The sequence below is a fragment of the Cricetulus griseus genome, chromosome 4 (assembly GCF_003668045.3).
Source record: "Cricetulus griseus strain 17A/GY chromosome 4, alternate assembly CriGri-PICRH-1.0, whole genome shotgun sequence".
NCBI classification, from domain to species: Eukaryota; Metazoa; Chordata; class Mammalia; order Rodentia; family Cricetidae; genus Cricetulus; species Cricetulus griseus.
Genome location: NC_048597.1, coordinates 170,437,826 through 170,460,988, shown reverse-complemented (window position 1 = coordinate 170,460,988; position 23,163 = coordinate 170,437,826). Strand labels below are relative to the sequence as shown.

The following is a 23,163-nucleotide window of genomic DNA, read 5'->3' as shown; positions in this document are numbered from 1 at the left end:
ACCCTGGTTTGATTCCCAGCACCAACATGGTGGCTCACAACTATCTGTAACTCCACTTCCAGGGGAACCTGATACACTCTTCTGGTTTTTACAGATACCAGTCATATACATGGTGCACAGACTTACTTACCTGCAAAACATCCATATACATAAAAATAAAATTAAATATTCTTGAGAATAACATTTTTAAGTTATAGGTAAATAGATTCAAAAGCTAACTTCCCAGCTAGCAAGATGGCTCAGAGAAGAGAGATGGTTATGTCCAGGCCTAATAACCTGAGTTGGTTCTCTGCATCCCATGAGGTAGCAAGAGGAAACCTAACTCTGAAGAATTGTCCTCTGTCCTGTACACCTGCATAGTGGCACATATACTCTGTAGCACATGTATACCTGTACACACACAAGATCATTTAAAAAAAATAACTTCTGTACACTACCAGGAGTATGAAAGTTTTTGCTCTCCCTAAAAGCACACAGCATGTCTACAGGAGAGACGGAAAAAGCATCTCTTGAGATTGCAACGGGCTTTGCCAAAATTCATGCATGTGCTTCAGGCCTCCTGTACCTGCTCAGTATTGATAAACATCTATGGAGCTTTAACTTTTTTATTTAGCAGACTTTATAAAGTTGTTTCAAAATTGCAGCATGGAGTTTTTAAAACATTTTCACTCTGTTGATCCATGCTTCATTTTGTCAAGCATATGTTGCTAGAACTCCTTTCATGATAATTGAAATTAAAAATAAGTTAAATGTTTCCATTGAGAATCAAAACAGGAATGTGCTAAAGAGACAGCTTAGTAGTTAGAGCAGAGAGTTCATGTTCAGTTCCCAGCACTTACATCAGGTAGCTCACGACCACCTATAATTTCAACTTCAGGGGGATCTTTACCTCTAGCCTCCACAAACATTGCACTCATGTACAAAAACCAGCACACACACACACACACACACACACACACACACACACACACACACACACACACACACACACACACACACACCCCTTAAAACAATAAAACTAATCTTTTAAAAAAATCAGAAATCACACACACACACGCACACGCACACGCACACGCACACGCACACACACACACCCCTTAAAACAATAAAACTAATCTTTTAAAAAAATCAGAAATTGCCCAGCATGGTAGTAAATACCTGTAACCCCAGCACTCAGGAGGCTGAGTCAGGATTAAGTTCAATGGTAGCCTGGGCTCAGACCCTGTCTTCAAGTCAGGGAAAGACAATGAAATAAGTCATTATTTTCAGTCTACTGTGTCCTTTCCCTTGCCTCTGTTTCAAGATAGAAAGGCCTTTTAGGTTAGCTGCCAATTTGGGTCTTGTAGTTGAGAGAGTGTTCAGACTCAATAGCTGCCAACAAACAATGAGATTAAATAGCTGTAAATGTCCCACACAGGCACTGGTGCCATGAGATCCTCGGCTTAGAAAACCTGTTGTCCATATTTCTAACAGATGAGCCTACACATATGTCTTCCCTCACTCATACATGCCTCACAGTATACAGTCAGAAAAGACACTAGGTTGTAAAGGTAGATCATGTAAAGGTAGAGTAAGGTTGTTTTTCATGAATAAGCAATTTTTACTTAAAATAACTTGAACTTAATGTCCATAACAGAAAGAATGACCTAAACTTGAAAACATACAGGAAAAAGACATATTTTCTCTATTTTAATAGGTTGCTTATGTGGGTACCCCAGTTTAAAAAACACAAAAAGAACAAATTAATCTGTCCCCTTGTTTCTATTTTTTACTTATAAAAAGATTAGTAATTTGAGCTGGGCGGTGGTGGCACATGCCTTCAATTCCAGCACTAGGGAGGCAGAGGCAGGTGATGTCTGTGAGCTCGAGGCTAGCATGGTCTACAGAGTGAGTTCCAGGTCAGGCTCTAAAGCTACACAGAGAAACCCTGTCTCAAAAAACCAAAACAATATTAAATAATGATAATAACAACAACAACATAATAAAATAGAGAGAGAAGATTGGTAATTTAAATATTCTAAGATCTCAGTTTCTGCCTGAACTGGCTTACTTCTGAAGCTTACAAGATTGAACTCTTACTAGATTTATTAAATCTGTTAAAGAAAAACGATACAATTCCAGTTGCAATAATTTTGTCTCGTTTGTTTGTTTGTTTGTTTGTTTGTTTGTTTGTTTTGGTTGATTGGTTGGTTGATTTTGGTGAGGAAGGATGTATATGAATATACAGTCTTATGTAATTTGTGCCCAAACAGTTGGGTTGTTGTTAGAATCTTTCATTCAAGAATTTAAACCAGGTGCTGGGTACACATGGGGCTTTGAGAGATCCCTTTTTGAAAACCCTTGCAGCCATGCACCTAGATCCACATACTTGGTCTGAAAAGGCTGAGCAGAGCTAGATGGGCTTGCTGGTATCAGGATGAGGCCAAATCCAAACTCTACAGAGACCCAAATCAAGTTCTGACTCAGCTAACTTCGTTCTACACCAACATATTCACTTTTTTATTTACTTTTTTGGAAACACTTGAAATAACTTTTTTTTTTTTTTTGAAACTTGTTTGTCTGTGAAATACTCCTGGTTATACTAGAACTCACTCTGTAGACGAGGCTGGACTTGAACTCATAGAGATCCACCTGTCTCTGCTTCCTGAGTGCTGGGACCAAAGGCATGTGCCACCACTGCCAGGCTTGAAATAGCTTTTAAGAGAAAACAAAATCCACCCTGGTTTTCTTTCACCATCTGTCCATAGAATGTTTTCACTTATTACTGGGTCAAGCTCCATTTTACTCCTCCACCCTAATCTGAATTTTGGAAAACACTCATTCTGAAGCATCTCACTTTGAAAACTACTTCTCTTGCCCCAAGGGAAGATCTTAATCTGAGACTAACTGATCACCCTTCTCAGCCAACTTTTCTGGTTATAATTTATTCCCATTATAAATACATCTATTTCATGGTCTGGGTTTCTCTTTCCAAGGTGATGTTGATAGCCTCACAAACATCTGTGCAGATACTACATAACAGAAGATATTTTAGTAGGTTCTGAAGAGCTAATTCAGTTTGACAATTAAAGTTTATGAAAGTCTTACTTAGAAGAGGGGACAGGGGGAATCCCTGTGTTCCTTGTTTACTCTACCTGCGTGTTTATCTATTTGGGTAGTATACTACTTATCTTGATCATAAACTTTGTTCTTCAGCTATTCTAAGGAATACCTAAGAAAAATGTATTTCCTGACTCTAGGTGTCTTGTTTTGTTCCTGTTTATATCTCAGGTTAAACAGGAAGTTTCATTAAAGAGGCTTCATAGGAAGTTACTTGTAGAATCTATACACAACTTTCTCTTCTTTACCTGAACTGAATCTTTAGTCAGAGAGGGAAAAGGGAAACTAGGAAATACCCATTTCTAGCTTAAAATGCTAATGGGTGTCACTGAGCCCCTAGGCTGAATGTAGTAATAAATGGTGCTGTACGATTATAATTCATACTTTTAATACTAGGTTGGAGTATGATGGTTAAGATTTTTTTATTTATATTCCTTTTAAGTTATTAAAGTTTGTGATGTACGCCTTTAATTCCAGCACTTGGGAGGCAGAGGCAGGCAGCCAGTTCGGGGGACAGCCTGGTCTACAAAGGGAGTTCCAGGACAGAGACAGACAGACAGACAGACAGACAGACAGACAGACAGACAGACAGAGAGAGAGAGAGAGAGAGAGTGTGTGTGTGTGTGTGTGTGTGTGTGTGTGTGTGTGTGTGTGCGCGTTTTAAAGTTGATTAAACAGCTACTTATTAATACCCATTAATCAGGAGTGAATTGAGAATATGCTCAGAGGAGTTAGGTACTAGTGTCACTTTAGCAGGACAGAAACAAAATAAAAGAACTATTTGCTTATTGACTTATTTTGTGACATATTCAAATAGATATTATACTAGTCATGCAATTCATGTTTATAATAAAAGAATTCATAAATGCAGATAAAGCAAAGAAAAAATACTCCCTCAACCCTGACCCCTGTTCTCCCAAAATAACCACTGTTAACAGAATATATCCCTCAGACTTTATTATGTACAGATACAGACTATGCTAGAAGTGTGTTCATTTATTAACCAAATATAAAATTGATGGCTGGTTGTTCAGCCACCTGCCACCAAAGAGCCAAAATAAAGATTTGGTTAAATGGGAGGTGGGAAGGGTTGACTTTTGTATGTGTCTGTGCAAGCATGTTAAGCATCTCTCTGTCTTGTGTTCATTCACAGCTGTGATTAGTGCCCATCCCATCCATTCCCTCGATAACCCTCACCATCATTTCCACTCCAGCAGCCTCGCTTCTCCAGCCCGCAGTCATCTCTACCACCCAAGCAGCCCATGGCCCATTGGCACATCCATGTCCCTTTCAGACAGGGCCAATTCCACAGGTGAGAGATGAGGATCGAGCCCAGATGTTGAAAGCATTCCAAGAGTTGACAAGTGGAAATGGGGAAGAACTTGCCTTACTTAGAAATTTTCAGTATTACTTGTTTATCATAACATTTCTATGATGGATTCAAATTTGTTTTTATGGAACCTACTGTATTTTTCTTCCTAAGTTTAAGTAACTTAGTACAAGGTATCATCTTAGTAAAAAGCAACAGTAACTTGAATTGTGTAAGCTTCTCTTCTTCCAACAAGCCTCCAACCTTAACTTTGTCACTTTTTCCAACTTTTTTTTTTAATTCAACAATTTGAAAGGGAAGTGTATTCAAAGTGGCTTTTGGAAACCAGTGGTTGCCTTTGTCTCAGTCACTATAATGTTAGGGATGTCTGTAGGACAGTCATTATGTGCCTGTGGGCCAAAGTAAGGACAGCTTCCAGAAGGCAGCAGGGCTACCTTAGGTTGTCCAGTAGACTGAAAATTGGGGAGGGGGCATCTCTAAAATACAGGAAAGTGGAATGACATTCTTCAGTGTATCTTAAATGCTTTGCCAGACAAACATATCCTCATTTGGAAATCATAAGACGGAGTTCATTAGACAGTTTTAAGGAGGAAAGAATGAAAATGAGGAGACAGCAAAAACAATAGACTACAAAATGGCTGCCCATTGACTACAAAATAATTTCAATCTTCTAGTTTTAAGCTGTAAATCCTGGTAACATCTTACATATACCAACTATGATTTTTTTCATAATTTGAAATTTGCCTATTAATAGTTATTACTGGTAAAAACCAAATGTTGGTGGTTCTGAGAAATGAGGAAAATTCTAATGAGCTCCTTTTTTAAGGAGCCTCAAAAATATTTAGAAGTTTGAGTCACCATTGCTAACATCTCCCTGTCCTCAGCCATTAATACGCCCAGAATATCAAATGACGGTCAGAGCTTTCAGAGCTGTCTACAGGTCTATCTAATAGCTCTCAGTGCTGCACACTGCCAATGCTATTACCTGGTTTGGATGGTGTTGCTTGAATGCATGCCTAAATTTGGCCTGCCTTACTATCCTTCCAAATCTAGGTTTCAGTTCTACATAAATATATAATTATTCCAGCCACCTGCAAGTCTTTCTTGCTAACATAGTGTCATAGAACAGTAAGTGCCAGAATTCAACTTTACAATCCAACCCTGCTCTGAGGAAGATAATTTTGTGCCCAGCCAGACTTACCATCTTGAAGGCTAAGGGATCCAACCCACACAGTCCTCACATAGGGAACCACATGAATATATGACTGGCTCTCCTGGCCTGGTTATTCCTTTCTCCCTTGTCCTGGACTGGAAGTGGCTTGGGAGTTAGAGAGAAGATTGGAAGTTCCTACCGAATTCTCATCCAAGTACTCTACTATTGTTGGTAAAGTTCTCTTCTGCGTATGTGGAGACAGGAAGTGAGGAAGGGGAGAGGTTATGTTACTACTGTAGTCCTTGCTCTAATGCCCTGGGAGGATAAAGTGATAGGTTCATTAGAGATCTATTTAAAAATTAGATCCAGTATCTAGAAGTGATCCAAGTTCTCCTGCTTTGTATTTCCCCAAGAATATGTCAGTAGAGCTTAAACTGGGTTTGAAACTTGTACAGAACTGGATCTTGGCCAAGTAGTCCCTACTGCTTGCCATGGGGAAAGCTCTTTCTGTTTGACCGTTGTGAACTCCGTTTGTTTTAAACAACTCTGAAAGGTAAGGAATTAGACTCCTAACCAAAGCAGAAATTTTACTGACCCTTGTATTTTAGTTAGAGCTTAGTGTCTTAGTAGATCTGAATGATGCTGTACAGTGTCAAGGAGCATCCTCCTTAAAGAATGCAGTGTTCTGGTGTCCTCTGGAGTATATATGGCAACCATAGTCTGTGACAGTAGTAGGGCTTTGACTCATGCAAGCAACTGAGCTTTCATTTCTTACTTTCCTGTCATCTCTTTGTTAAAGATACTTGAGGCAGTTAGGCCTTTGTACACAGAGCTGACTTAGAGTATTGTCTATTACCTGGTGATAGGGTCAGGACTTAGACCCATTTCTGTCTCACAGCCTCTTATTTCCCTTCCTAACCAGCTTCTGCCTGGGCATGGTTCACAGATGGTGAATAGCAGCTCCCCAGCCACAGTGATGGCTGGCTTGGTCAAGCTGAGAAGTGGCATTCTTAGCATAACCTTTAGAGGATGGGAAGTGTCTAAGCCTGTCAAGATTGTTATAGCCCACTTGGGGTAGAGGTGAGAGGCAGCACATGTGCATTCATCCTTGTCCCAGGGACTCAAAATATTTTATGTTAAAGAGGTAGTCTGCCCCATCTCCTGAGAGCCCAAGGGAACAGATAGATGGCTTTTTCAAAAAGGCAAGGAAGTACATTAGATTGCTGCAGATGGCTTATGTGTTGTTCTTAAGGCTGAGAACTCATAAAAGTCAGACTGTCTGCTGCAGCCTGTTGCCCAGGCTGGTCTCCTTGCCTCTCTTCTGGGTGAGATGGTGGTCTATCCTGTTCACATTATATGAAAATCTTCCTCAATCCCTGGCATTACTGCTTCTGCTTTGCAGGGGGGAGACAAGAGGCATTAGGTGCAGAATGGCAGGAAATCCGTAGGGCTTCAGAACATGAGCCTGAGAATCAGATCAGGGATTCAGACTCTGCTCTGTTGGGCTGTCTATGGGTAACCCTGCTTATTTACCCTCCCAGTACCTCCCAAGTAACTTTGAGGAATAAATGTAAAGTGTTTAGCATAGAATAAAGCCTCAGTGGTCTACGAAAAGATCCTCTCTGTTGTTCAGGCACTATGTTTCAACTCCATTTTACACATCTAATACTTAATGAATTATGTGTTTGTCTCCATGTTTTATTGATGAAGAAACTAAGACTCAGCGATTCAGTAACTTTGCCAAATTCACTCATCTAGTATTCCCAAAGTAGAGTATAGGACCTGCTGACTCCAGAGCCAGTGCTTTTCCTGCCCCTCCGTGCTACCTTCAGGACACTTCTCCCTCTTTGTACCGTCTGAGATTGTTGCCTTTCTGAGTCTTCTCTTCTCCAGACTAACCTTTCCTTATTCCTTTGGATAAACATACCATTCATTTGACACAATCCCCAGCTGTGTGCAGACCTCTAGGCTACTGTGAAGCTTTCTTGTGTGCCAAAGCCATCCACAGTGGTGATAGCCATGCAGTGCCTGAGCATCACCTCACCTGCAGACACCACCAAAGCCTTGCTGACATTTGGTTCCTTCTGTCTATAAACTAGTCTATAAAAGGCTAGTTCCTAAGACTATCAATCAGTCAGATGAAATTTGTATATACTAGTCTTCGGAGCCTTCATATGAACTCCATAATAAATACTTTAAATCCACAAACTTAGAACTACCTAAGTATGTAAGTGAAAAAATTGAAACAGCTGGTTGAAACAAGATTGTTTTAGAATTCTTAGATTAGCCCATCCATTCTTAGCCTTGGCAGTAGTCCTGATCCATGTGTCTTTGGACTAGCACTGATCTCTTCAAGTGCTCTTTGAACAGGTTTAGCAAATTCCCTGGAAGTAGCCAAAAATGCATATTTTAATAGTAAAGAAATACTAACATTTATGCTTTCCTGCTATAGAATCTGTTCGGAACACCCCCAGCACAGACACCATGCCAGCCTCCTCATCTCAGACATGCTGCACTGATCATCAGGACGCTGAAGGTGCTACCAGCTCCTCTTACTTGGCCAGCTCCCAAGAGGAAGACTCAGGCCAGAGCCTTCCCACAGCCCACGTTCGCCCTTCCCACCCATTGAAGAGCTTTGCTGTGCCAGCAATCCCACCCCCGGGACCTCCTATCTATGACCCTGCACTGCCAAGCACACCATTGCTGTCCCAGCAAGGTAAGTGAGTAAGGAGAGCAGCACTGCTGGAGGGACACTTTGGCTCAGATTTGGGGGTAGAAGTCTCTCCCCACATCCTTTTCTTTTCCTTTTTGTAAATTTTTTTATTTTATTTTTATTTTTTTGGTTTTTCAAGACAAGATTTCTCTGTGTAACAGCCTTAGCTGTACTGGAATTTGCTCTGTAAACCAGACTGGTCTCAAACTCAAAGAGATCCACCTGCCTCTGCCTCCCGAATGCTGGGATTAAAAGTGTGCACTACCACTGCCCCGGTCCCCACATCCCTTTCTTAAGAACAAATATTCTCCAAGGTTTTCCTAGCAACTTGGAGAAGCTGTGTGTTCTTGCCCTCTCTTTTGGGAATGTGTACAAGTCACAGCATAATGTCTTGGAGAATAGGGACTGAACTTTTGAACTATTTTCCATGTAGAATCCTTGGTGCTAAAATCCACTGACATAGGTTTGGGCAGCAGAGCTGGTATGTCTGGGCCCCTCAATTCACCTTACTCTAAAAGATGCTGCAGGCTAAAGAGCCAGGGAGCTCAGGGCTCAAAACCAGCAGTCTCAAGATAGAGAGCTGTACGCCATAGCTCAGCAGTCAGCTGACCATTGCTTATTATGGTTTGTTTCAGAGTGAGTCTATGGTTCTCAAAGTTTTAGTCTCAAAACCTCTTCATCTTAAAAGCCACAGAGAACACAAAAGACCCCGTTCTGCATATGGAACATGTCAGTGTTTATCATTAGGAATGTAGAACAGTATTTAATTCATTATTTAATTCATTTAAAAGATGAATAGCACATTTTGAGGGAAAACCAATGTCATTGTCTAACAGTTTCTCTAAAATGGTTAAGTGTCTGATTGATGGAAGGGAGCTGGATTCTCATATCTGCTCCTGCATTCAGTCTACTGTAATACATTGTTTTGGTTGTTAAAAATCTGTCTTCATGGATACATAGTTAGCAAAGAGCAATGTACATTTATAACCTTTCAGGTACTTAAGGACATTACTTTTTGAAAAGAAAGACTTCTCTGTTGCCCAAACTGGTCTAGAATTGTTAATCCTCCTGTCTCCTCACTGGGATTTCAGACACATGCCACCAAGCCCAGTCTGGGTATTTTCTGATATAAAACTCAACAAGCTGTAGTTCCTTAAAAGTTGGTTTATAGTGTGCAATCTGTATCTATCCACGGACTCTACACATTCTGTTCTCCTAGATTGCATTGATCTAGCTTATACTTTGGATGTATAATGCTGAAATAACACATTGGACATTTGGAAAATACTTAAGAAAATCCTCCAAATATTCACACAACCATTGTATGTAAGAAGCTTTCACAGTCAGATGACAGAAACAAGTTTTTCAAAATGGCAATTTTCACTGAAAACTTTGATTTGTAATGTTGGTAGTACCCCTCATTTTCCTTAAGTTCTTAAGCTCACTTCTTTCCACTTCCAGAAAAAAAAACTGAATGACCCATTTGCCAGTCATCTTTGAATTAAAAGTTTTGTTGCTGCAGGATAGAACTTCAACTGTCAATCTATCACAGTGCCTTCATAAGTGCTATACAGCAGAAACATTTATATTTGTTTATGCACAGCATTTAAAAGGCGTATAGTTGAGAATTAAGATAGAATAAAACAAATAATTTCTACTGCTTCATCAAGGGTAATATAAGGTGGCTTTTAAAATATGAGAGCATGCCCCTGGATGAGTTCACAGCCTATTGGTGCTGCCTTCATTTCTAAGGCTCTAACAGTCTAGCCCATGTTAATATGTACCCTAAAAAAAAAATGCAAATCAATAAAAAGACAAATGTTACCTTACATGGCATAGCGAATGGCTCTGACTCCCAGGCATTCTGTGAAGAGTCTGTGAGTCACCAAACTTTGAGATCCATTGGGAGAGGGTATTAGTTTTCTAAAGGCAGTGGGATCTTTCTCTGGCCTCTTGGATGCCCTATTGTCTTCTTTATTCCATTTTGCTCCAATATCTTTTCAGAGCAGGATCCTTGTCTGCAACTGTATGCTTCCTTCACTCTGAAACAGCATTCAGACTTCTGGTGGGCTTCTAAGGTCTAGGGGTGCAACCTTAGCCACACCTGATAATGCCCTTTACTCCTCAGCTCTGAATCATCACATTCACTCAGTAAAAACAGCCTCCATCGGGACTTTAGGAAGGAGCCGGCCTCCTATGCCAGTGGTTGTTCCCAGTGCCCCTGAAGTACAGGAGACCACCAGGATGCTGGAAGACTCTGAGAGTGTAAGTTCACTGGCTCTCAGCCAGGATGTCCCAAGGGGGCTGCTTGCATGCTATTGACTGAATGTACTTTTTTGCAGACTCAGGTCTTTGCCACCCATAGGTGTAAAGCAGATTTAATCACTCATTGGGCAGGTGTCCTTGAGACATCTCCACATTCGTTGGGAATGTGCTGTGGGTTTGGTTTGATTTCCTATTCTACTCTGTTAGGTCTTAAGTACCTTGTCATCCCATCATTGTTACTAATACACATCTTTCCATTCTGAACCTTCTGCTTGATCCCATCTTGCTGTGAACTGTACATGTTCTTTCACCCCTGAGCTCCTCTCTGCCTTTTCTGAGGAGGATGCTGGAAGAGGAAGTACCTAAGATTGTTTTCAAATCCCAATAAACACATTACATTTCTAGATATGGGGCTCTCTAAAGAGAATGCTTAAGCCCAGAGATGCAGGGCACATAGACTGTATTGGTCTGACAGAAATCTAGAAGAGAAAAGCAATAGTGCCTCTGCCTTGTGAGATCATGTGGGCTGAGTAGTGTGTGTATGTGGGGAGAAAGGCATTGTGAATTGTCAAGAAATGCTGTCTTTCTTAATAGCCTTGAGTATATCCTGCTACTTCTGACTTTGTTGAATCATCGTGGTTTCAGTAGGCCAGCTTCCCAGGGCAGTTTTGGCCAGGCCACTTGGTACTTGTGAGCTGTCCTTTCTGGGCAGCTTTTCAGATCATTCCCAGTAATGGTATTTTCCCTTCTGTAGAGCTATGAACCAGATGAGCTGACCAAAGAGATGGCCCATCTGGAAGGACTAATGAAGGACCTAAATGCCATCACAACAGCTTGATGACCTTCACATGGGCATGACTCCACACCTGAGTCTAGAAGTCTTGGAACTTAACCTTGAAAACAAGGAATTGTACAGAGTACGAGAGGACAGCACTTGAGAACAGGAGCCAGCAGACCAGCCAGTGCCTCCACATGGGGCTGGCTCCAGGCACAGCCACCTGCCTTCTCCTGGTCAGCCTGGATGACACTTTCATTGAGGCAGCTTCCCTTTGCCTGCTGATAGTCTGCAGGACTGGGCACCATGGGCCAAAATTTTGTGTCCAGGGAAGAGGCAAGAAGTGCAAACTGCCTTTCACTTTGTGGTCAGTGGCTGTGTCTTCGTGCTGCAGCTACATCACATTTATGGAGTGTAGACATTGGCATTTATGTACAATTTTGTGTCCTATTTTATTTTACCTTAAAGAAAACACTATTGGAAGCTGAGGAAGTCCGTGATGTTCTCCGCAAGCAGTTGACATTTGACTGCTGGTTCCACTTACTTATGGAAAGTCATTGATAGTGCAGTTGTTTGACACCATTGATGGGTTGGCTTGTTTGGGGTTTTGTTTTTATTTGTTTTTTAATTCTGAGACCTTGCATCCTCTGCCAGCTGTTAATCCATCACTTTGGGGGGGGAGGGACGATATTGCATTGCTGTTTGTAAGCTTTTTTATTATTTTTTTATTGTAATTATTAAAGGCCTGACTTTCTCCTCTCATCACTGTGAGATTACAAATCTATTTGAATGAAATGTAACATTGAAAAGACTTGTTTGTTTTCTGTGCAGATTCAGTATTGGGGTGGGGTTGGGGATTGGGACTAGGAAATGGAGGGGCTGCTGAGGTCCTGTGAATGTTTCTGTCATTGTACTTTGTTCCAAAAGCCTGCAGAGAATGGGAGCAGCATCTTTAGTGTCCTTTCCTGGCATGTCTATCTTAGTGTCACTGCATAGCAACTGGAGTTTTGTTTGGATCTGGTTATAAATCCCTGTACGATAGGTGGTTTTGGTGATTTAGCTGCCCTGGTGTATTGGTCATGTCCTTTTTGGAGTGTCCACACTGAGGCCCCCAGTGATATTTTTAATTTCTTAAGTGATGCCAAGTAGAACCAGAGCCTGACTCTGCCCTGAGAATTCAGAAAGTGCAGGGTGGAGACCCATTTGTGCTGCTGTCGTAAGTTCTCTTTGGAAGGTGAGGAGCTAAGGAAGGAACTTGGTTTTCTATTCCAAATAGAACTCCTGCTTCTGTGGTGCCAGTCCTCAGGCAGGCAGCTCTCATTCCTCATTGCAGAGGCTTCTGAAAAGCTTCAATCAGGATGAGGCAGGATGGTGTGGTGCCCGTAAGGCTTCCCCACACGCTTCTGAACATAATTCTGCAAGGAGCGGAGGACAGAGATAGTAGAGAGAGGGTCAGTGGCCTTCCCCATCCCAGCAGCTCAGCCAAACCCTATTTAGAATGAGGCAGTGGGAGATTACAGGTGTGCTGAGGACTCAGCCACACACAGAAGCCTTTGCCTTTGCAGAGTTCTTGTCTTTTTTTCCAAGAGGTAAAAAACTGAGAGGTGTGTGTTTGTCTTTTGTTTTTTTTTTTTTGATTTTTTTTAAATGTTAATATATAATGAAAAGTGTAAGACTAACCCTCAGGCATCATCTTCCCCAACAAATCCCTGGAAGACAGTATAGAAAGTAAATTGGGCTTGGGTTTTATAGCCAGTGAGATTACGCAGACCACCAGTAAATACCCTAGCCTACCCACCCTTGAACATGGGTTATTTTACCCTTTTTACTTTTCAGCAAAGTGAACTCTTTGTATGATTGGGGGGGTGGGGGCAATGATCTAACTCCTGCTGCTTTTCTAGTTGGTCACCGGATGGCACCAGGAAGGGTTCTTGGACAACCATTGTGCTTTGGCTGTCCTACAAAAAGCAGTCAGAGCATTCTGGCCACCTGGAGGCTAGATTCCTCAGAAACTGTCTAGCCTTTGCCCACAGAACATGTTAGATGTTTAGGGCATTCCTTCCCATGAACCCCAATACTTGTTACCTCAGGGCCTTGGTACCTGGATACTGCCACAGAATTGCTATGGGTGGGGGAGGGACATATTTTTAAAAAACAAAAAAGTAACTTAAAAATTGGGGGATTTTTTTAAATTCAGAAAATGCAAAGCTATTCTGTATTACACCATTTCACAATTTAATACATGTCTTATATTTTCCTGTGTTTCTGGAAACTAAACCATTTTGTGTCGTTGTGTCCTAGTTGAGCCATGGCCCAGCAGCTTCCTTCAGGAGGGTGTGGAACACATGTGTCTGTTGCCTTGCTACCTGCTCAAGGGGCCTGAAGGACTGCTGGGACTGGGTTCTGTACACACTTGTTTGGCCTTTTCTGTAGTTGATGCTGTAAAACTCTATGGCTTTTTAAAAACAGTTTCATGTTTTTATTTAGTATTGGAAATCCAATACACTTTTTTAATCCAATCAAACTGTGGTCTGGTCAAAAGTTCTTTCCCTTAAAACTACTTTGGGAACTCCTGTTCCCAGCTTCCAGTAACCTCCCTGGGGCCCTCGCTGCTATAAAGACAGGAGTTGGAATCTGGGGAGGGGTAGCAGTGATCCAAGAAGTGTCTGACTGCCAACTTCAAAGATGTGCCTTGTACCTGCCACCTCCTTGCTGTTGTTGCCCTGAGGGACTAGAAAGCCTGAGGAATGACAATTGGCAGCAAAACCACCCTGAGTTAGTTACACAGCACTGGCTGAGCTCGCTTTCCTATGCTGGGGAGGCTGCATTCCCTGTGTAACATTTCTTGGTATTCCAGGCCTGGAATAGTGATGACCTCAGCAGCCGTGGGTCCCCTGCCATCTGTTAGCTTGTGACAGAACAAAGACTAAAGAGTACAGTGTCTCTCTACCCCTGTGTCCATCTGCTCTTCTGCCAGCCTGTACTTGGAAACCTAGATAGCACCCACCATCCCCATTAGAGGTGCTGGATTGGCCTCAGGATAAAATCTGAGCCCCCAGAGCTTCAAGAATGTTTCTCTGCCCTCACCTCTGGTCCAGACAGTCAATCAGATACCAGATGTGCTGCTACACCAGCATGAGAAAGGGGCTTGTGAGATTGCATGTCTCCTCCATAACCATCTCTTTCCAGCCACATCAGTCACCTGAGCTATCTTCTCTGCATCCCTAGATGGCACTCTTGGCACGTTTTCTAGTGATGGCCCTGTGAGTCTATTGGCATGTGGTCTCAATACAGACAAGAATTTCTCACTGTTTTCTGAGTACCTCAGGCTAGATGCAGCCTGTGACAACAGCAGATGTCTGTCTCTTGGATGAGTGGACAAACCGCCCTAAAGATAAGGTTTGGGACCTGCCAGAAGGCTTCTCCCATAGCCCTCCCTACCTTACAGGGACCCCAATTTATCCTGAGTGTTGTGGTACTTGAACCATCCCACTTGAGCACCATGGCCCATTTGGAGTCCTGGAGTGCCCTTGAAAGATAAGCTGTCTGCTTTGCAGAATCCTAAGAAATAATGCTGGTGCCACAACTAACTTTGTTCTGCGAAGTAAAATGAGGTTGATCTCAAGACTGGGCTCCAAGTTGAACAATGTCAAGAAGGCTCTGCAAAAAGAAGGGAAGGGAAGGGAGGGAAGGCAGGCAGGAGAGCAACCTCCCTGATCCCCATTGATCATCTACTCACAGTTTTGGCAATCTTCCTGTCAGAAATAGGAAGCACCATCTGGAAAGACTAGAGAGAGTACCAAATAAGCCACCAAATGGTTGGCTATGGCCATGTAGACAAGCAGGGAGCCAAGGGGAACCACCCCTGACTACACAAAAGATCCCAGCAAGTGCCATACATGTAACCTTGGGTTTCTAGCTACCAGTGAAAAATACTGGAGTACCGGGGGAAGAAGTATGAGATGTTAATTGAAGGGAAATGCTCTAGTTTCATTCTGCTGCTCTAATTAAAAAAACACTGACCAAAAGCAACTTAGGGGAGAGAAGGGTTTTCGGGCTTACAAATCCCAGTCACAGTCCATCACAAGAGATGTCTAAGCAGGCCTGCTTGCTATTTCACAGCATTATCTTCAAGTAAGGAACTCGCTTCACCTCCAAAGAAGTAAAGCATGAGAGATGCTGGCTGGATGGCTGCATGGCTCACAGGGCAGCTTATATTCAGCTGGTTTCTTATACGGTTCAGGACCACCTGCCTAGGGATGGTGCCAACCTGCAGTTAGCTAGGCCTTCCTCTATCAATACGACAGTCTCCCAAAGACTGTAGGCAATTCCTCTTCCATGGAAGCTTTCCTCTCAGATGGCTCGAGGCCATGTCAGGTGGCCAATTAAAATCAACAAGGGTATACTTTAAACTTTAAACCCTTCATGCTATGTAATATTGTAATAAAACACTATTTAAATCTATCATTTAGGGGCTGGAGAGACAGTTAAGGGCTGGAGCTCAGCAGTTAAGAGCACTGGCTGTTCTTCCAGAGGACTCGGATTCAAATCCTAGTACCCACATGGAAGTTTGCAACTGTCTGTAATTCCAGTTCCAGGGGTTCCCAACACCTCATACAAGATATACATGTAGGCAAAATACTAATGCAAATAATTTTTTAAAAATCTATCATTACCCTTAGGCCTAATGGATGATGTTCATGTTAAGGTGTCGTTTGCCCAACTCTCTTTTGAGAAATAACTTGGAATTTCCTTAATTATGGGTGAGCCAGGCCTGGAAAGCTGTTCCTTTAAGAAGACTGGGAAAGGAGACATCTTAAAGAACTTAAAGTGAGGGCTGGAGAGATGGCTCAGAGGTTAAAAGCACTGATTGCTCTTCCAGAGGTCCTGAGTTCAATTCCCAGCAACCACATGGTGGCTTACAACCATCCGTTATGAGATCTGGTGCCCTCTTCTGGTGTGCAGATATACATGGAAGCAGAATGTTGTATACATAATAAATAAATAAAATCTTTAAAATAAAGAAAAAAGAACTTAAAGTGAGGATCTGTGGTATGCCCTAATTCTATTTGACCTTGTATGAAGTAGGTCCCTTCCAACTCCCAAGTCTTAAGTGACAGCTGCTGTGGGCACAAGGTGCTGCCCAAAATGAGATTAGAGCCTCTAGACAATGAGGAGACAAGCATCAAAGAGCTTGACATGGGGTGGATGACCCATAAATGGAATGGGCTCTCTGGAAGCAAGACCTTAAGGGTGAAGCTAAGAAATCCATGGTATCGAGGAGAGGCTCAAGACCTATGGTCAGCACAGTTAGACCCTAGTCAGCACTGTCTAGGTCCTAGACATTGCACACATTCTCAGGGTACTGGAGCAGAGCTCCTGTCACCTGACTGCTAGGTGTTTGCACTCTGAACACCTCTACCCTCTCAAAGATGGGAATGTGGGAACCACTTTAAGCTCTCCACACCACACTTCAGTTCTGTCAGCCCGACCTCCCAAATGTCCCCCAGAGTACCACTTCCCTGTCTGTTAAGCAATCTGGTGATGGCCCTCTGCAGCAGGCCAGTATCTTTTCTCCCTTGCTCAGCATCACGCAGTGGCCTACAGAACAGTTCAGTGTAGCCCACCTGGCCTCATCCCATCCTTTTTTCCTACTAGGTCTGGCAACAGAGCAAACTGACTCTGCTTAATAAGCCTTGTGTGTGGCCTCTGCTCTGTTTCTTCTTTTCTCTTTTTCCCCCTTACCTCACCACTGGTTTTCTCTGTCGGTAGATATGTGTTTATCTTTAACCAGTCCCATAATCATTCTTTTTTGTTTTGTTTTATTTGTTTCTTCCATTATGTAAATGACCTCCTTAAGGAAAATCTGTGTGTTTGGATTCTCCACCTTTGTGCCTAACACACTGGAGGTTTTTACTGAATGAGTTTACCCTGTGAGAGGCTAAGACCTGAAGTCAGAGCTAAGGCATCACAACCCGGCACTGCAGGAACTTGAGAAAGCTGAAGCTTCTACAGAAAGGAAGCACGTGATTTAGGAAGGTTTTGTAGAAGAAGCATGCCTGTTCTGGGTCTGAGACGTCAGAAGAGAATCTAAATGTGGGAGACAGGCAGGGAGAGGGGCCGCAGGGGTGCCCACTTAGCATGGATGCCCGAAAGAGGGTAACCCCTAGGCATCCCATGTCAGGCCTATGTTCAGACTCCGGTCACTGGGGTCAGTGCTGGAGCTCCAGCAGGCCAATGCAGGGGCCGAAGCAGGTGCACAGCTCTGGCAGGGCAACTTTGTTGGAAAGAGTACACAAGACTGGACGCAGTTGAACTACATGTTTCAGGGTAGGGGTCAGCCTAGTGAGTTAAGGATAAAGTGGGTATCTTTCATAATCTCAAAAACAGGTCTTGGGGTGGGGAAATGGCTCAGTTACAACTTGCTGTGTAAGCATGGGGACCCAAGTTCAAGTCCCCAGAATCCACATAAAGCGAGAGAGAGTAGCACATTTGTAATTTCAGTACTTCTATGAGATAGAGACAGGAGATTCCCCAAAAACTCCTGGTGGAAGGTGAGAACTTCCTGAAGTCTTTCTGAAGTCCTCCGGCCTCTGTGTTCCCATACTCACAACAGTGCGCACACAGACACAAAGGTCTTGCCGAGAATTCTTAGTTAATTTACAGCTTTCTGAAAGAGGAAAGGAGAGATGGGCTTCTTGAAAGCAAAGTGAGAGAGCAGGCTCCCATACACAAAGTTACCTGGGAGATGGCAGGCAGAAAAAACTGCTTATAAACATTCTAGACTAACACAGAAAGGAAAACTGGTTGGAACTGAAGCCAAGGAGAACATAGAGTGGGCATGTGATACGAAGAAAGGAATATTTGGGGCCAGTCAGAACAGGTTTTTCTCACTCAAAATTCTAGGAATTATACACTGTTTCCATGTACTCCTGCGGCCTGCAGTGCAGCGTACACTGATGACACAACATGAATTAGTCTGGAAGATGCCGAGACCTGAGCAACCGTCTAGCAAAGGACACTTTTCAGCCCTGACTGTAGGCTTGGGGGGTCATGAAGCAGGTCAACAGAATGGTGCAAATCCACTCAAAAGAACAGTTTCTTTCAGTACTGTTTGGACCAGATCTGAAAAGAAAACAAAAAATAATCAGGTACCTAGATAAATTACAACAGAAATGTTTTAAAGTGATTTTTCTGAATAGAGCAAGGGATAATTCTAATGAAGGAAGAGAGAGTGAAACCTTTCCGTCTTACCATTTACCATTGTTTTTGCTGCATCCCTTGTTTTGGAAGGCGCTTTCTCTCTCTCTCTCTCTCTCTCTCTCTCTCTCTCTCTCTCTCTCTCTCTCTCTCTCTCTGTGTGTGTGTGTGTGTGTGTGTGTGTGTATGTGTGTGTGTGTGTGTGTGAGAGAGAGAGAGAGGCCATTCTCTTGTGAGCAGAGAATATACTTTATATGATTTCATCTCCTTTACATTTATTAATACCTGTGACCTAGCATATGGTCTGTCTTGGAGAATTTCCATATGCTCATCAGAGTACTGTTGGAGGAAGTGTCTAGAGGTATATGTTAGCTATAATTGGTCTAAGTTGTCCATGTTGTCTACTTATTGTGGTTCTTTGGAGACAGGCTCTCTTATAGTCCAGGCTGTCCTTAAACTTTTGATTCCCCTGCCATTGTCTCCCAGGTAGTGGGATATAGGTGTGTGCCACCATATCTGGCTTTAAGCCTTCTACTTTTGTGCTAATCTTCAGTTTATCTGTTCTGTCCAGTACTGAAAGTGGAGTACTAGTTGGAAGTTACTACTTGTCTACTTCTTTCAGGTCTACTTCATGCATTTGAAGGGTATGTATTTTTATAAATGTTCTGTTTTTATTGATTAACCCGTTTCTCTTTATGAAATGTCCTTTGTCTTTTAGCAATAATTCAGTCTTAAAATCTGCTTCGGTGTTAGAATAACACTCTATTCTTTTTTTGGTCATTGTTTACCTGTTGTATCTTTCATATTCTTTTATTTTTCAACCTACTGGTGTATTTGAAGATAACATATATCTCTTATAGACAATATACAGCTAGATCATGGGTTTTAATCCTTTCTGCAAGTCTTTGGCTTTTAATTTGAGTGTTTAGTCTACTTACATGTAATGCATTTACCGATACAATAGGAGCTACATCTGGCATTTCCTATTTGGTTTCTCTGTGTCTTGCTTTTTTAAAATCATTTCATCACTCTGTTTCTGACTTTTCTGTGCTGCAGATATTTTTCTACTGTGCCATTTTTGTTATCTAGCCAGAAAACACAAATCATTTAAAAAAAAATGGCATGTTGGATACTGCCCTTCACTGGCCCTAGAAGATCTGGCCCCCCACCATGGCCACTGCAGCAGAAGAGCTGGCCCCACACTCAGGAGAGATGGTCCCACCCCTCACCATAGGTGTGGGAGAGCTGGCCCAGATGGCAAGGGAGTAGATGAGCTGGCTCCATCCCTTGCCTGATAGGAGTGGTCTCAGAGGCCTGGACTGACCTAATTGTCTACCACCCAGACCCACACTCCATCTACACCACACATGATCTTCCAGAGTACATGAAGGAAATCCGAGAGGAGTTTTGATGAGGGTGCATTGCAGTGTACATTTGCAAGTAAAGTTGAGTGGACAAAAGGGTGCACCACGTGAGCGCCCAGTGCCACTAAGATGAAGAGGTATCGGAGAGGTGGGAAAGACATAGGAGCAAAGTGAGTTTCTTATTTGTCTTGTTTTTTAATTAATTTTTAAAATCTTTCTTTTGACGGGGACACTACAGGGGTGGGTGGCAGATATGGAGGAACTGAGAAATGAGTGGGATTGGGGTGCATGATATGATATTCCCAAAGAATCAATTAAAAAATGTTTAAAAATTTTTGACCTGTGAAGACTAAATAAGAACATAAAAAGGTAAGCTGCAAACTCATAGAAAATATTTCCCAGTAACTATTTTGTCAAGTATTTATACATTGAATATTTAAGTTATAATTCAGTAATAAGGATGTCAAAGGCTTAATAGAAAAACAACCATGTAAAAATTTGAATAGTGATTTTACCAAAGAACATACATGGGTGGAAAATAGATACCAATAAAGATGCACGGTCTCTTTAGTACTTGAGGAAATGCAAATTAAAACCAGGGTTAACATTACGGACCCTGTGGTGACATTGCAGCTGGCAATTGCAGGCATAAGGATATGAAGTGACTAGGATGTTGTATACTTGCTGATGGAAAGGCAAGAGTCCTTCCACTTTGGAAAACAGCATGGCAATTTCCTGTAAAATTTACAAATATACTAATCATATGACTCAGAGAGCCATTCCTGGGTATTTATGATCAATAAAAACTTACATTCATCTTGAAATCATTAGAAGAATAAAATTTAAGTGTTCTCACCACAAAATATGATATATGAAGTAATACATGTCAATTAGCTCAATTTAGCCATTTCACTAAGTACATATTTCAAAGCATCATGTTGTTGTATATGATAAATACATGTAATTAGTGTTTTGTCAATTTAAGTGTTTTAAAAATCCACATTCATATGACTTGAACACAAATATTCATAGAAGCTTTATTCTTAATAGCCCAAAATGGAAACAACCCAGTTGTCCATTGATGGCTGAATGATTAAACAAATCATGACTGAGCCATACAAGGGAGTACAGTACAGCATCCCACAGGCAGAGCTCAGAAGCATTTGACTAAATGAGGGCTCAGTCAGGCACAGGCTAAGTACTCCGTGAGTCCACTTACATGGCATTTCAGAAGCAGCAAAGCTTCAGGGATACAATAGCAGACTGCTGGGAATCAAGTAGGAGAAGGAAACAGAAGGGGGATGGGAAGGAATCTTGGAAACACTCTATATCCTAATTGTTGAGATGGTTGTAAGGCATCATGGAACTAGATGGTTTAAATTGGTGAATTTTGCTGCATACGAAACAGATAAAATTAGCAACAGTAACAAAAACATGAGAAGCTAAGAACAAACCCAGTGAAATGTAAAAACCTTGATGAAGACAATTATAAAACTATATTGAAATAACTGGCCAGGATGTTAAGGACTGTCATGCTAGTTTGTTTTAACTGTCAAGTTGACACAGCCCAGAATCACCTGGGAAGAGTCTTAATGGAAAATTATTCAGATTGGGTTGTTCTGTGCTCATGTCAGTGGGCGATTGCCTTGACAATTAATGCAGGAAGATGCAGCCCGTTGTGGGTGGCACTATTCCCTAACCAGGGAGTCCTGGACAGTATAAAAGGAGAAAACATGCTGAAGGGAAGCTGTGAGTCAGGATCCATGTGTCTGTTCTGTCTGCTCTTGACTATGGGTGTGACACTTTAAGCTCCTGCTGGGACTTCCCTGAAATCATGGACTGCAACCTGGAACTGTAAGGCAAACAAGCCCTTTCTCCCTTTTGCTTTTAGTCAGGGTGTTTTTTATCACCACAACAGAAATAAAGTGACACCTGGCAAATATTCTAGGTATCCCCACCCTACATATACAACCTCTTTTGTAGTTGTGCTGTGGTCCTGTGACAATGGGGTATGAAAGGAAGTGAATGAGTAACATATAATGTCCGAGGATGAGTGGTTTCTTAAGCAAAGAAGGCACTAAGGGACTTTCTAGCATTTGAAATGTATGGGAGACGGAGGGAAAGAGGAGGGAAGAGTGGGAGATGGAGAGAGGGAGGGAGAGAGAGCAGGCATGAGAGCATTCATACCAACTATATGAAGATATTTGTGACACATAATTAAAGTATTTATTTGGTTTTCCTAATAGATGTGTGTAAAAAAAAAAAAAAAGTCCTATAAATCAACAAAAAAGACAAATGGCAATAGAAATGGAGCAAAACACACGAATTCGTATTTCTCAGAAGTAGAAGCATAAATGGCAAATTAGTATATGAACAAAAATCCAACCTTACTGGTAATTAGGGATTTGCTCATTAAAACACAATTAATAGCACTAGACTGGGGAAAGCAAGAAGCCTGATGACTCCCGTTACTGGCAAGAATGTGGAGCAAGAATAACTCATACCCTGCAGGTGGGAGTATAAATTGTTTGAACTACTTAAAACAGGTTGGCATCATCTCATAAAAAGAAGATTAATTTGCCCATGACTCAGCTCTTCCACTACTGGATATGGAGCCCAGAGATGAGCTTCAACGGGAACCTTGATCAGGAGCTTTTGTAGCGGTGTCTGCAAGGGTGAGAACTAGAATTGCCTTTCCCGTCTCCAGACTGGAGTCCAATACAGGTAAAGAAGAGCCTACAGGTTCTCTGCAACCACAGCATCCCAAAGTGATTATAGCAAATGTGAAACGTAATAGCGGTACAGCATGGTATCACTGTGTAACAAACATTTAAAACTATAGATATGTTCAGTGGAATACAGAGATAAAGGGAGTTTGACCTACCCCATTACAGGCAATAAAAAGATGCTGCTTCTAACAGGGGCTTATGTTGTCCAGGCTAGCCTCCAACTGGTTATGTAGCTGATGCTAGTCTTGGCCTGATCTTCCCGCCTCCACCTCCTGTTACAGACATGTACACCACACCTGGTTTTATGCAGTGCTGGGGATTGAGCCCTGGGCCTTATACATGCTAGGCCAGTGCTCTGCCAACTGAGTGACGTTCCCAACCCTATAGATCAATATTGTAGTGAACTTTAAAACTAACAAACTCACACAGATCGTTGTCACACACAGAAATTCTGAATATCATTAACAAAATCCTTCATGCCACCAACCAGCTTCTAATTCTCCTCAACCTTGGTATGCAACCAAGTACATTATAT

General features: G+C 42.0%; 1 protein-coding gene across 5 annotated transcripts in view; it reads left to right on the top strand.

Moving 5' to 3' along the window:
* Nucleotides 1–13,859, top strand: part of Neo1 (neogenin 1) — a 160,288-nt gene extending 146,429 nt beyond the window's left edge. For 3 of the 5 annotated variants that reach the window (XM_027414903.2, XM_027414901.2, XM_027414900.2), the window contains exons 25-28: nt 4,253–4,411; nt 8,035–8,298; nt 10,424–10,560; nt 11,315–13,859. In XM_027414903.2, coding sequence (XP_027270704.1) covers nt 4,253–4,411; nt 8,035–8,298; nt 10,424–10,560; nt 11,315–11,398 — 644 coding nt within the window. In that variant the 3' untranslated portion in view covers nt 11,399–13,859. The remainder of the gene's footprint in view (nt 1–4,252; nt 4,412–8,034; nt 8,299–10,423; nt 10,561–11,314) is intronic. The other 2 variants (XM_027414905.2, XM_027414904.2) reach the window with 1 other exon arrangement.
* The last annotated feature ends 9,304 nt before the right edge of the window (nt 13,860–23,163 follow it).